The sequence below is a fragment of the Crassostrea angulata genome, chromosome 4 (assembly GCF_025612915.1).
Source record: "Crassostrea angulata isolate pt1a10 chromosome 4, ASM2561291v2, whole genome shotgun sequence".
Classification (NCBI taxonomy): Eukaryota; Metazoa; Mollusca; class Bivalvia; order Ostreida; family Ostreidae; genus Magallana; species Magallana angulata.
In genome coordinates this window covers 45,815,574-45,829,063 of record NC_069114.1, presented here as the reverse complement: position 1 = coordinate 45,829,063, position 13,490 = coordinate 45,815,574, and the positions used below count along the sequence as shown (strand labels likewise).

At 38.0% G+C, this 13,490-nt stretch overlaps 2 protein-coding genes across 2 annotated transcripts in view; one reads left to right on the top strand and one right to left on the bottom strand.

The window, feature by feature from the left end:
* LOC128182295 (maltase-glucoamylase-like) overlaps positions 1-4,943 on the top strand; it is a 34,840-nt gene extending 29,897 nt beyond the window's left edge. Inside the window, exons 57-69 of the mRNA XM_052850878.1 lie at positions 68-152; positions 461-593; positions 2,087-2,223; positions 2,601-2,635; positions 2,733-2,849; positions 3,135-3,283; positions 3,473-3,557; positions 3,672-3,728; positions 3,847-3,977; positions 4,059-4,147; positions 4,243-4,292; positions 4,387-4,539; positions 4,697-4,943. Of these exons, the coding sequence (XP_052706838.1) occupies positions 68-152; positions 461-593; positions 2,087-2,223; positions 2,601-2,635; positions 2,733-2,849; positions 3,135-3,283; positions 3,473-3,557; positions 3,672-3,728; positions 3,847-3,977; positions 4,059-4,147; positions 4,243-4,292; positions 4,387-4,539; positions 4,697-4,771 (1,296 nt within the window). The 3' untranslated portion in view covers positions 4,772-4,943. The remainder of the gene's footprint in view (positions 1-67; positions 153-460; positions 594-2,086; positions 2,224-2,600; positions 2,636-2,732; positions 2,850-3,134; positions 3,284-3,472; positions 3,558-3,671; positions 3,729-3,846; positions 3,978-4,058; positions 4,148-4,242; positions 4,293-4,386; positions 4,540-4,696) is intronic.
* A 122-nt stretch (positions 4,944-5,065) lies between these two features.
* On the bottom strand, positions 5,066-13,288 carry LOC128180086 (matrix metalloproteinase-24-like). The gene is made up of 10 exons (XM_052847918.1): positions 11,493-13,288; positions 9,841-9,964; positions 8,904-9,112; positions 8,581-8,782; positions 8,239-8,397; positions 7,802-7,963; positions 7,474-7,610; positions 6,934-7,072; positions 6,318-6,490; positions 5,066-5,947 (listed from the first exon to the last, which is right to left on the bottom strand). The coding sequence occupies exons 1-10, from the start codon at positions 11,640-11,642 to the stop codon at positions 5,684-5,686; spliced, it is 1,719 nt and encodes a 572-aa protein (XP_052703878.1). The 5' UTR covers positions 11,643-13,288; the 3' UTR covers positions 5,066-5,683.
* Between the last annotated feature and the right edge of the window lie 202 nt (positions 13,289-13,490).

The following is a 13,490-nucleotide window of genomic DNA, read 5'->3' as shown; positions in this document are numbered from 1 at the left end:
TAATATGGATTATTAATCAATTTATCTAAAAATATAGTGAGATTTTGAGATTGATTTCTGGATGTAGGACATGAATGAACCATCAAATTTTGTTGCTGGATCCCAACGAGGTTGCCAAAGAAACAGGTGGAACAACCCGCCATATGTGATGCGTAAGTCTGGACGGCACCAACAAGATTTGGCGCGGAATTAAAAATGTCATTTATATTATTTGTTTTTTATCTCTCATAACTAACACTAAAGTCTTTGAATCATAAATATACGTCGAGTCATATAAATACATTGCAGTTATGTAGACCTATGTGACAATGAACGATTCAGTCAACAGGATTCTCAGCAATGAAAAATCTGGAAATGTCACTGAATGACAGATTTCATAGTACATTAACTAAAATTCGTAGATGAATCTTGCAGTGTTTACAAAACACAACTGTCTCATCATACTTTGTTTCTTCACCAGCCATTTTGGAAGGAGAGAAAGATAACGGAAGTCTCTATTATCAGACGATCTGTATGGACGCCGAGCAGCACTGGGGGAAGCACTACGACGTTCACAATCTGTATGGGCACAGTGAGAGTATGGTCACCAATAGGTGAGTACAGTACAATCTGTATGGACACAGTGAGAGTATGGTCGCAAATAGGTGAGTACAGTATAATCAGTATGGGCACAGTGAGAATATGGTCGCCAATAGGTGAGTACAGTACAATCTGTATGGACACAGTAAGAGTATGGTCGCCAATAGGTGAGTACAGTACAATCTGTATGGGCACAGTGAGAGTATGGTCGCCAATAGGTGAGTACAGTACAATCTGTATGGGCACAGTGAGAGTATGGTCACCAATAGGTGAGTACAGTACAATCTGTATGGTCACCAATAGGTGAGTACAGTACAATCAGTATGGGCACAGTGAGAACATGGTCACCAATAGGTGAGTACAGTACAATCTGTATGGGCACAGTGAGAACATGGTCGCCAATAGGTGAGTACAGTACAATCTGTATGGGCACAGTGAGAACATGGTCGCCAATAGGTGAGTACAGTACAATCTGTATGGGCACAGTGAGAGTGTGGTCGCCAATAGGTGAGTACAGTACAATCTGTATGGACACAGTGAGAGTATGGTCACCAATAGGTGAGTACAGTACAATCAGTATGGGCACAGTGAGAGCGTGGTCACCAATAGGTGAGTACAGTACAATCTGTATGGACACAGTGAGAACATGGTCACCAATAGGTGAGTACAGTACAATCTGTATGGGCACAGTGAGAACATGGTCGCCAATAGGTGAGTACAGTACAATCTGTATGGGCACAGTGAGAGCGTGGTCACCAATAGGTGAGTACAGTACAATCTGTATGGACACAGTGAGAACATGGTCACCAATAGGTGAGTACAGTACAATCTGTATGGGCACAGTGAGAACGTGGTCACCAAAAGGTGAGTACAGTACAATCTGTATGGGCACAGTGAGAGCGTGGTCACCAATAGGTGAGTACAGTACAATCTGTATGGGCACAGTGAGAGTATGGTCACCAATAGGTGAGTACAGTACAATCAGTATCGGCACAGTGAGAGCGTGGTCACCAATAGGTGAGTACAGTACAATCTGTATGGGCACAGTGAGAACATGGTCACCAATAGGTGAGTACAGAAACACTAAGAATTTTACTAACTGTATGGGCACATTGAGAGTATGATCACATATATAGGTGAGTACAGAAGCGCCACCTTCTACGGATAATAGTTAGATAATAATCCATATGATAGAAAAGTCATTTGGATTAATGATTATTATTTGCTATGAATGCCTAATTTAAATATCAGTAAGCTAACATAATGCAAGTTTAATGTATTTTACTGTGTTACGATGAACTGTGAATTGTGGAGTACTCGTAATTATTAAAGTTAATTTAATTCATAGTTGTCTATGGTCTATGCATCAATCAGTGAGTATACAGCTTTTTATAGATTTACTTTACGAACAAAATGCTTATTAAAAGTAACTGTTATTAAAATATTCCTTGTTTTTAAACGAATTTCGACAGTACTGTGGTGAATCTTGGCATATTGTCCTCCTTAGAGCTTTACGGGAATTATTTCCGGGAAAGAGGCCGTTTATCCTGACCCGATCAACGTTTTCCGGAACCTCGGCGTACGCTGCCAAGTGGCTGGGGGACAACCGGAGCCAGTGGTCCGATATGCACTGGTCCATCGTCGGTGAATAACCTTAATTTATAAACCAAATAAAAATGGCGTATTTTAATTGTAATTAAATTTTATTCATAACGGCAGGTACTTATGAAGCATTTTGTTTGTCTGTAATTTTTGGACAAACAGTTTCGCCCCTTCCGCTTTTTGAATTCGCCTAGACACAGTTAATTTTGAAGTGAGATAATTTGAGACATTGGAATTCGTCCAGTCTTAAATTCGCCTGCTAAGAACGAGGGCGAAAGGGGCAAAAATAAAACGGGAACGAATATTTTCCTGTATACAGCATGCCATTTTAGTTTTGTTCGAAATAGTTTTCTTGTTATAGCCTATTGATTAAATATCTCACGTTTGTTTACTAGACAGTAAATTTGATTTTTTTTCAGGTCTTTTGGAATTCAGCATATTTGGATTTCCAATGGTATAATCTTTGAGATTTTTTACGATTTACTTCGGAATCCATAACAATGTTTATTATTTTGGATTAAAAAAACTTTAATCTAAGTTTTGTTTTACAGATTGGAGCCGATATTTGCGGCTTTAACGGAAATGCCACATACGAGATGTGCTTAAGATGGCATCAGTTAGGTGCATTCTACCCATTCTCCAGAAACCACAATGGAATTTATCAAACGGTATTAAGTAATTATGACTCAGGTGTCATCCTTGATCTCTTGTGAACACAAAAAAAGCGCTCATAGACATTTTTCTAATCTTTCATATTGATTTTTGGTGCAGCGCCGAGGTACTTGAAAAAGTACCGTGATCTCAAAATCTTGCCATTTGTGGTCTGATTAATTACTAGTGCTTAAATGTAGCCAAATTGATGCGTTTTTAAGGGGGAGAACACGTGGTTCGGTAGTACGTACTTTGATTGAAAGATGAAATACGTACTCAAGCCTCTTTGTGATATCTTATAGTCACAGGATCCTGGAGCTTGGAACCAGACTTTTACTTCCAACGTTCGACGTCACCTAAGCTTGCGATACAAGCTACTGCCATACACGTACACCTTGTTCAAAGAGGCCCACGTCCAGGGCACCACTGTTGTAAGGCCGCTTATGTTTGAGTAAGTTAACACTTTTGGTCTTTATCTCTTTTTCATCCTTTTGGCGGAAAGCGGCTTCCGCTAAATCAACTGCATTGCTAAATGTCATGCATAAATTCTAATCCAAGTTAGGTTTAGGAATCAAATCCCGCAAAATATCGTACATCTATATTATGTCATTGTGTATACACTTTTCTATAATTTGACCAGGTTCCCTGCAGACAGCCATACCTGGGATATAGACAACCAGTTTCTACTGGGATCGTCATTGCTGATATCTCCGGTGCTGCAGGAGGTGACCTATGTTGTATAATATCTAAAGCAATTCAGTTAAATCCAGCATTACCAAAGCAGTCTTTTATACCAGAATGGTCCTCCATATTGTCAATTTTTTAAATTCTATTTGCAGAACGTGAGACGGATCCAAGCGTACTTTCCCAAGGGAAGGTGGTTCGACTACTACAAGGTTTGACCATAAGCTATACATAGTATAAAAATGTACTTATTTTCAGTTCTAAAAACCCCGGGAATAAAATTTATGACAAATGTTACCTTTGTACTAAATCCAAATTCTCTTTACCCAGGGGGTCGAAATCCCAGGGCCTGAATCGGGTAGGAACGTAACACTGAACGCCCCTCTGTCGAACTTAAACCTCCATCTCCGCGGCGGGAACATCATCCCGGTCCAAAAGCCAGGCAACACGACAAAAACAAGGTTCAGTTCCTATGAAGTAGCCAGAATCATTTCATTTTGTTGTTTGTTATATATTTGAGAATCATCTTAATATCTTTTTAGCCGTTTAAATCCGATGGGACTTTTAGTTGCACTGAATGAAAATTTGGAGGCGTTCGGAACCCTCTTCCTGGATGATGGGGAAAGTGACTGTAAGTGAGCCACTAGATGCTGACAACTCGTCAATTCATTACTTACACGTTAGCAAATACAATGTACTGATAAACTCACGAATAATGCATTTCAGATTCCTTTCAAAATGGAATTTACTTAGAACTTCAGTTTCATTTTTATGGGGTAAGTAATTTTATCAGGTATAACACTATTTTGGTTATTTATTAATTGATCAGTTTCGTTAATTTCGTTTTCCGTAATTGTCATTTGTTTTCAGGGTGAGAGGCTCGACATTAACGTTGTACACAACAAGTTTACCCCCGCCGGGAACTTGACGTTCAACACCATAGATATTTACGGTTTACACAGACACCCAAGTGACGTCATAGTTGACGGAAGTCATATAAAGAGCGCGTCCCAAATATCTAACGTAAGTTATATCTAGTTGGTATGTTTTAGACATGTGGAGATTTTGAGGAAAAAAGTGGGTTTTTTTTATGAAGAGTGTATTTGGTTTCTCGTAAAAACAAGAACGGTAATTTTTCAACACACGAAGTCCGTCTTGATTTTAGTTTATTTTGTTTCAGATTATCCGCCTTTCTGGTTTTCAACTTGACGTAACTAATAACCATACGATTACGCTAGAAATGGATAAAAGATGATTAGCTGGACAAAATAAATAGATGTATCATATTCTTTTTTATGAAACCACGCTTACTTTTTTTTTAACAGAAGAGATGGAAAGACAACTCTACTGAACAAATGTAGTTGCAAAATGACTTTTGTGGTTATCTTTCCTTGTAGATTCCACTGGAATAATGAAAATAATACAATTCAAGATGGGTCTTTTTTCTATAATAATGAAACGTAAAACATTTTAGGAAAAGCATCAGATCACAAATCGTTACAAACATGTAATATATAAAACATAATTATATCACCATATAACACAAGTTCATTGTACATCTTCATTTTTATGAAAATTGAAGACGGGACAGAAACATTGAATATAAACAGCTCTTATTCTTCACTCTTAACTCTGCACATAGTGCATTACTCTTTGAAATGCCTTTCATTTTGCACTGCATGACTAGAGAACACGTACTCTACTTTCAGATTCCACTACATTCATACAAACCTCTCACACACACACCTGTTTGCACACACTTGGTTACAATCGCTCTCTGTATACACTGCGTTCATTTCAACAAATTCTCAAATGTGTAAGTTCGTTCATTATGAAAGTCTATAAATATGCATACAGTTTAAGACAGCGTATTTTATCACTGGAATGAACACCAGTCTCTCAGCACTTTTACGTGGCTATCACAGTCTTTGTTTTTCGCGCTAAATCGGACGGATTTAGATCAACTTCCAGAAATGAACCCTCTCTAAGGATGAATTCAAATGGAACGTTCACAACCAATACTTCTCTTTTTCACATTACCATATGGTGAAGTAGGGTTAAAAAGAGACTCTTCCATGATTGCCTCATTTGTTTTGCCCCACGACAGGACTGCGTTCTCTGGACCTCTCCATCTGTTGAACTTTATTTTATACTGGGGCATCAGTTATCAAGGAAATCGCCAGCGACTCACTTGGAAGATGAAATAACAAAACGAAATGCCGTTAATGAGAAGCCAGGATATGGACAGGCGACAGGACTGGTTGCTCTGGGGCTGGGGCGGGCTGACATTGGTATCGTCAATGACGATCCACTGCTCGTCCGGCCGATTGGTCTCTTGTCTAAAATACGGGTCTTTGATATCCGCGTTGGTTCCTTGATCCGGGCATCCAAGCCACCATGTTGCCACTTCTCTTGGATAGGATGTATCCGTCTATAAAACATTTATATTTGCATGAATATATAGTTTTTATTTTAAAAGTCCACATTAGCAGATTTTATATAGATTATGAAACACACTCTCTCTCTCTCTCTCATCAAATTCAACTTTATGTTTTTGTACAGTAGACAATAATTCATTGGATGAGTTGTATCGAACCATATATAAGTTATTTTTACGAAAACATGACAAGGGGTTACAGACGCTTTATTATATCAAGTAACCGCAAACACGTGATCCAATGATGCATGACCAATGGATACTGACCAGCATGACGCACGCCACTCAATCATCACTCAGGCGGGACGATAATATTATATAGCCCAAAATAACCCTAACCATATTCCTCCATACACAGACATACCATGAACAGTTGGTCATCGAATCGGTAGTATTTTTTTCCACTGAAGAAGTAGGTCCTCCCATTGGTCCATTTGAAGGCTGCCGTGACGCTCTTGGGGATGCCCCGCCAATGGGTTGTCGGTCTGGGGTAGCCGAAATCCACACTGCGACCTGAATACCTCCAGTACTGACCCCCTTTACACGGAAAATTAAAATCAGTGGATGGTTTTTAGTTTGACGTCAGATAAACCTAATGTACAGTTCACTGCAGCGATGATTATAGATCTGGTAATTTGAACACGGATCTAATCTTTACACAAAAAACACAACATTTAACAATGATCTGTGAAAAGTGTTGCTTGGTTTTTTGTTGAAAATAGCATAAAAAGTAAATTTGTAGAATGTTTGGAATTCTAATTATCAGGTTGTGAAATTTATAACCCAAACCGATGGTTTTTTTTTCTTTTTATCAATTTAAGGTTTAGAATAATTTCAATAAAAGTTTGCAGCAACGCTCGTTAGCAAAGAACTATTTTTGATTAACTTCAATTTTTATTTTATAAATTGATAGTTGCAAAGTTTCACCAAGTAAAAAATATTAAATAAATTACTTATAGTGTATCAACATAAGTGAATACCTTTGAAAAAGTAGGTTTTGCCGTTGCCTCCCCAGACCATAGCTGCTTCCACGTTGTCTGGAACGCCGCGAAATCCCTGCTTGATGTCATTGGGTCCGTAGATCCGCCGCCTGTTGAAAAACTTCCAGTATTTATCGCCCTGTCCAGTAAAAAAAACACCAAAATAGTAAACCAACCGCAAAGATACTAAATTTACATTGTAAATGTAAAGGTACAGTAAAACTTGGGTGTAACGAATTCTTTGAGACCACTAGATTGACTTCATGATATCCCTGTTATGGCCTATAACAAATTCCTTATAGCAAGTATGGCGAATTCCCAAATTACTGTACAAATGGTTTTCGACATGACCGTTTGTGCTTATTGAGGCATTAAAATAAGCGATTTTCTGAAATCTAAAATCGTCGTATTGTAAATTAATAAAGAATTTTTGTGGAATTCCACTACAAACCTATAACAATTCGTTGAACAGCTCTGCAGCTACTCGTTGAAATGCATGTGTAACAGTATCAGGCATAGGTTAAGAGTGACCCTGATTACCTTAAAGATGTAGGTATATCCGTTCTCCCAGGTAAGCACGGCATCTACAGGACCTTCCACCCCGTTCCAGTCCCAGGATATAAGTCGTGGGTAGCCTTCGTCTATACCCTTGCTGTTCAGTCGGTAGTGATACTTTCCTAAGATAGATTACAAGACATTTCTACACGAAGTCATTGCTTTTACATAAAGTAATAGTATAGTCGATCATCTAGAATGACATTTCAGTCATTTTTTATTGCACGCATGGTGTTGGTAATGCATTAATTATTGTCTTTGATATAGTGTAATAAGGTCTTTTAGAGTGCGTTACAGATTGTTATCTATGTACCTTTGAAGGCATAAGTACTTCCGTCCTTGGTTCGGGTAATAGCATCGATCGTCGGATCCTGGCAGATTTCCGGAATGCTGGCCACAGATGCTTTGGTTGGCTTCGGTACAAGCGATTGTTTCGTGGGCTTTGGTTTTGGTTTACGTCTTGATGCAGGTGTTCCTAAATAAAACAATACCCGATAAAAAAACAACGATCAGCAGAAACTGTGTCGCTTTAGACGTGACACGATAAACAGGCGTACAAAAGGCGAGGGAGAAAATAGATAGCTCTGTGATAACAGTGACACGCTAGTCTTCTGCACGCCATTCGCTGGTATTGCCTTTACCAACTTTATAGAGGTAAACGCTTCTTCGAAAGCTTAATAAATGACCCACCACTTTTAAATCGTGTCTTCAGAGTCCTAGTTTTTGTGACTTTCCATGTAAAATACCTACCGTATAGTGTCTGAATAGCCTCGATGTCATCAGTGTCCAGACGGAAATCCCGGGAATACCCCTTGTAGAACGGAGCCATCAAAGCTTTGTAGTCGTCAGAATGCGCCAGACCGAGGGAATGACCGATTTCATGGACGGCCACTTGAAAGAAGTTTATCCCTGAAACAACAAAATGACACTCTTAAAATACTTCAAACAAGAAGAGTTTACTGATAATAGTTAGATGATATTAAAGTTTATTGCAATCTAAATGAAATGTTACTGTCTATAAGAATAGCAATACTTTGTGAACGCCAGTCATACTATCGTTCTTTTTGTATTACTGATAGATTAGAACTCTACCTTTGGCAATGTTGATTGTCCACTTTTCATCGTCATCAAAGTGGGCGTCACCACCATACCGCGGGAAATATGCATGCGCAAGGGTCTTTCCCTCGCCATCAAATGGGTTGTTGTCTCCGTGCCACCTCTTCTCAAATCGGATATCAATGTCCGGTTTACCCGTTACCTGGGTAAAGGTCAAGGGCGTGACCTTGCCCCATTCCTGAAAGATTGACAGAGAGTTATCTTTATATTGTTAAATTTTTACATACTACGAATCTTAGAATAACTCGGTCAGTTTAAATTTTTATTAAAAATATAATTTAAAAAATCAGGGTCATTACGTCGAATGCTCGCTGGATTTCTCTCTCTACTTCCTCTTTTGGCATCTGGTCACTGTATTTTGAAATCCTAAAGGTGAGATCTTTCGCTGACCATTTACTTCCGTGTAACGCATAGCGGCGCCTGCGTGCTTTATTTGCGTTTCCAACGTTGTCCTTGACACCACAACGAGGCTTGTTCATCATCTCAACGGTCGCCGGGTCCAGGATTCCTGTACCGAAAGAGAAGTAAATCGACTCTCATACAAAATGTTTTTTCTTCATGCAGATTAATGCAAATTCTTAATGCAAATTATTCTATATACATGTAATTTTAACTGAATTCCCCCCCCCCCCCCCGGTAATTTTCGAGTTAGCCAAGTAGGTGGGCATTCTTAAACATAGCAGAGTTATGGGTAAAATTAGGACGTGACGTAATCAGTATCAAACACTGTGTGTTTTGACACTTTCCGTGAAAATGATTCATGGTTTTCATTAATGGAGAGTTCATAAAAATAGATGTTGAGAGAGCTGAAGCTCGGCTGCATGAGAAACATGACCCATGTCAATTACAGAAGCACTTGCTCCTGTATCGTACGGCGTACCAGACCTTCATCATCCCAACACTGACAGTAATTCGATTGGGGTTTCCAACATCTAAAAATTGACGTTCTTTATCATCTTTTTTTGAATGATTAATTCTTTTATCAGGAGACACTTTTGGTTAGGAGATCATATATTGTCCGTTACAAAAATCACCAGTTTCAGTTTCATGTTATAAGATTAGTACATGTGCCAGTTTGATTTTAAAAAAATCTATATATTTTTGTAAAAAAAGTTTTCTGGTGTATTAAGTACCTTTGGTTCTCAACGAGAGACTCTGATAGACCCTATCGGTGATGAGAGGTAAGCGATTTAATAAGAGGCCCCGGACTGACCCGGCAAATATTCCGTATTTTACCTGTAGCAGGGAGTCCGGCAAATCTCTGGAACTGTCTGACAGCCTGTTTAATGGAGTCCGGGGATCGAAGCGACCCCGATCGCTCGTCGTCGGAGGACATGTAGCCATATTGCATCAAATAGCTCTGTAATCAAAAGTAGCCATATATCATTAGATCGCTCTGTTAACATAATACAAATGTAGCCATACTTTATCAAATAACTTTGTAACAAAAAGTACATTATAACCATACCTCATTAAATAGCTGTGTAACAAACGTACAAAAGTAGCCATACTTCATCAAATAGCTATGTAACTTAAGTTCACTGTAGTAATATTTCATCAAATAGCTCTGTGATCAAAGTACACTGTAGTCATACTTCATCAATTAGCTCTGAAACTTAAGTACACTGAAGCCGTGCTTCGTAACTAATGTAAACTGTAACTATACTTCGTAACTAAAGTACATTGTAACCATACTTCATCAAATATCTCTATGACCAAAATACAAATGCAACACAACTCTCCGTAATCAAAGGACAAAAACAGCCATATTTTATTTAATAGCTTTGTAGCCAAAATAGAAATACAGCCATTCTTCATCAAATAGCTCTTGGTAACTGTGGCGGTGCACATTTTGATCTATATATATTTTACGTAATAATTACTTATAGTCTATAATATTTCGTAAAATATATATAAATCAAAATGTGCACCGTCACATAACCAATTACTTTATCAAATAACTCTGTAACTAAAGTCAATAGCTACTATACTATACTACATTTAAAAACGTAACCATTCTTCATCAAAAAGTTCTAGTACCAAAATGCAAATATATCCATACTTTATCAAATGGCTCCAAACCAGAACATGTAGTACATTTACAAATGGTTATTTACCTCAGCAACTTAAAATAATTTCTGATTTTGTGTGTGTGTGTGTGTGTGTGTGTGTGTGTGTGTGTGTGTGTGTGTGTCGATTACTGTTTTATGCTATGCTCGGATCTTATCATGTAAAGCTAGTACCGGATAATTTTCCACTTATGTCCACTTTCCTCGTCTGAACAATGAAAAATTCATAGTGCAGATCTCCAGGATCAATATTCCCAGAGAAAAAAAACCTCACTGACAATGTGCAAACTAAGCGATGGTGTAATCAGTCAATCTAGGTAAAAACTTTTCCATTATTGGACGTTTATGAATCTAGAGAAATGAAGGGATGGCAAGTGGGGGGGGGGGGGGGGGCATCCTTCAAATGATACCCATCAGCCTTGCTCTTACAAAAAACAAACATTACGGTGCAACACTTGTTTCTCTTTTTTTTCAAAGCATATTTCACGCAGAGGCATTTTTTCAGCTGTCAGATTGCTAAACCAACAAATTGCACCTGTATTACAGAGTAATTGCAGCAATCCATCAAACATTAAATTAAACTTCGCTCATCGTCTGTTCACTCTCAGTACATAGGAATTGGATATGTTTTAAAGAATATGAAACTTATCAATTATAATACAGCATACTTAATTTGCTTCATATAGGAACTGGGTTAATCCTGATATGTTAGTTATTTCACGAGTCAGCAACTATTTAGGATATTAATTAATGACCAGGTGATTGAAAAGGTACATGCATTTGTTGAGGGCAACAAGTAGATGGGCAAGTGTTACCTACCGCTCCATTGGAGAGCTTCTGGATGTCTTCTTTGGCTGCATTGGTCACTCCAGTAAAAACGTTAAACAGTATAATTCCTGTCATTCCAACACATATCGACCATTTCCAAACGGAATGTCGTCGTCTGCGAAGTGCACAATCGTCCGCCATAATGGTAGACTCGTCGCAAACAAGATGTCAATGTACTCGTAACTAGGATAATTGAATGAAATACGACCTTTTTCAGTCCGTCTCTATTATTCCTTTCCGTGAACCACCACACGAGTCATTGAAACTTTCTGTGTATATCCGGCGATTTTTCTTCCCTTGGATAATTGCCTAGGGGGTCAGGGAAAACTGAGTCAGTCGCCTACGATATATGTGTGGAGTTAAATAATAGAATATATGGTTCTGTAACGGACCGAGGTACTGCAGGCGGAACTACTGGTCCGCTTACTCATCCACAGCAGAATATATACCACACAGAACCAAGTGGACCGGAACGATAGAGAATGCGCTTTTATTTATTTTTTTGTGAATGAACGCGCGAAGTAAACATAGCTCTAAGAGTGCGCACTGATTGGTTGATCGAAGCAGATCAAACGTAAATAATTTTCTACACTATCCAATCATAAGTGAAATCTTGAAATATTTTTTATGAATTATTGGGATATCGGAAAATACAAGTTGGTTTACATTTTTATATTGACGATATGGTCATCTTGAGTGAATCTTTCTGCATGCCTATAATGCTATTTTGATTGATGACTGGTCTCTCTCTCTCTCTCTCTCTCTCTCTCTCTCTCTCTCTCTCTCTCTCTCTCTCTCTCATTAGCGAGTTTATCAAGTTAATTTGTTAAATTACATTTCTTTGACACTAGGTGACAAACTCGGTTCAGTAATAATTAGTCTCTATGACGTACATCTTTTTTTGTAACGGGAGGGCTGATCCCCGAAAATAAACTTTGTTTTCTTTAGTGCAGTGTTCTGCGGAAATGTACCGTAATTATCGTACTCCGAATCAGTGTATGAAAGAGGTTGTGAGGTTTTCAAGGATGGGAGAATCAAATAAAAATGATAAAATAATTTTAATCAAAAAGTTCCCATGAGAAGTGAAATATCAATTCCCATGAGAAGTGAAATATCAATTTTTTGTTTTTTGAACTTAGATGAAGATCTGGGCGCGATTAAATCAGTCCTTTAGTATTGATCTGATGTGGTTGACAATATACTTTTTATTGAATGGTAATATCTCTTTTGTTTCGATAAACGATAAACATTCTTATTTCTATACTTGTTATTTGTCAAATATATTTCGTAATATAATTAATAGTAGAAAAACAGTGCAACAGTGGTCAGACATCGTTAATCAATCTAAATTGTTGTCAAGTTGTCTATTCATAAGCAGAGGTGAAAATAAGTAAATACAAATTCAAGTCATCAAAATTATTTATCTATCCTGAAAATAAAGAAATTTTACTCAAAGACATCTTATAATCATCAATTCAATTTTTAAAAAATCGACAGAAAAAATAGGCCCTGCGTGGATGAAAAAAAAAATTCCCCGGGAGGGGGGGGGGAGGGATATTCTTGTTTTCCGGGTGGGGTCCAAAGCCTATTTTTGAGAATTTTTTTTATTAAATTAAATTGAGTTTTCAAGGGGGACCCTACCCCGATCCGCGCATGAAATAACCTACATGGAAATTATCTCATTTACATGGTGCGTTAATTGTTACTCACGTTAAACCAAAATACTTTACAGCATCAAACCTGTGGGTTATGGTGCACTCGTCATCGCAGACATCGAGCAAAGAGTCTGAAAGTTACAACAGGAAGTGGACGTGATCAGAAAGTTACAACAGGAAGTGGACGTGATCAGAAAGTTACAACAGGAAGTGGACGTGATCAGAAAGTTACAACAGGAAGTGGACGTGATCAGAAAGACGTAAATCAGAAAGTCCGCACTCAACTTTGAATTAATAAAAAAAAATAGGATCGAATTCACAGTAAAAACAAACC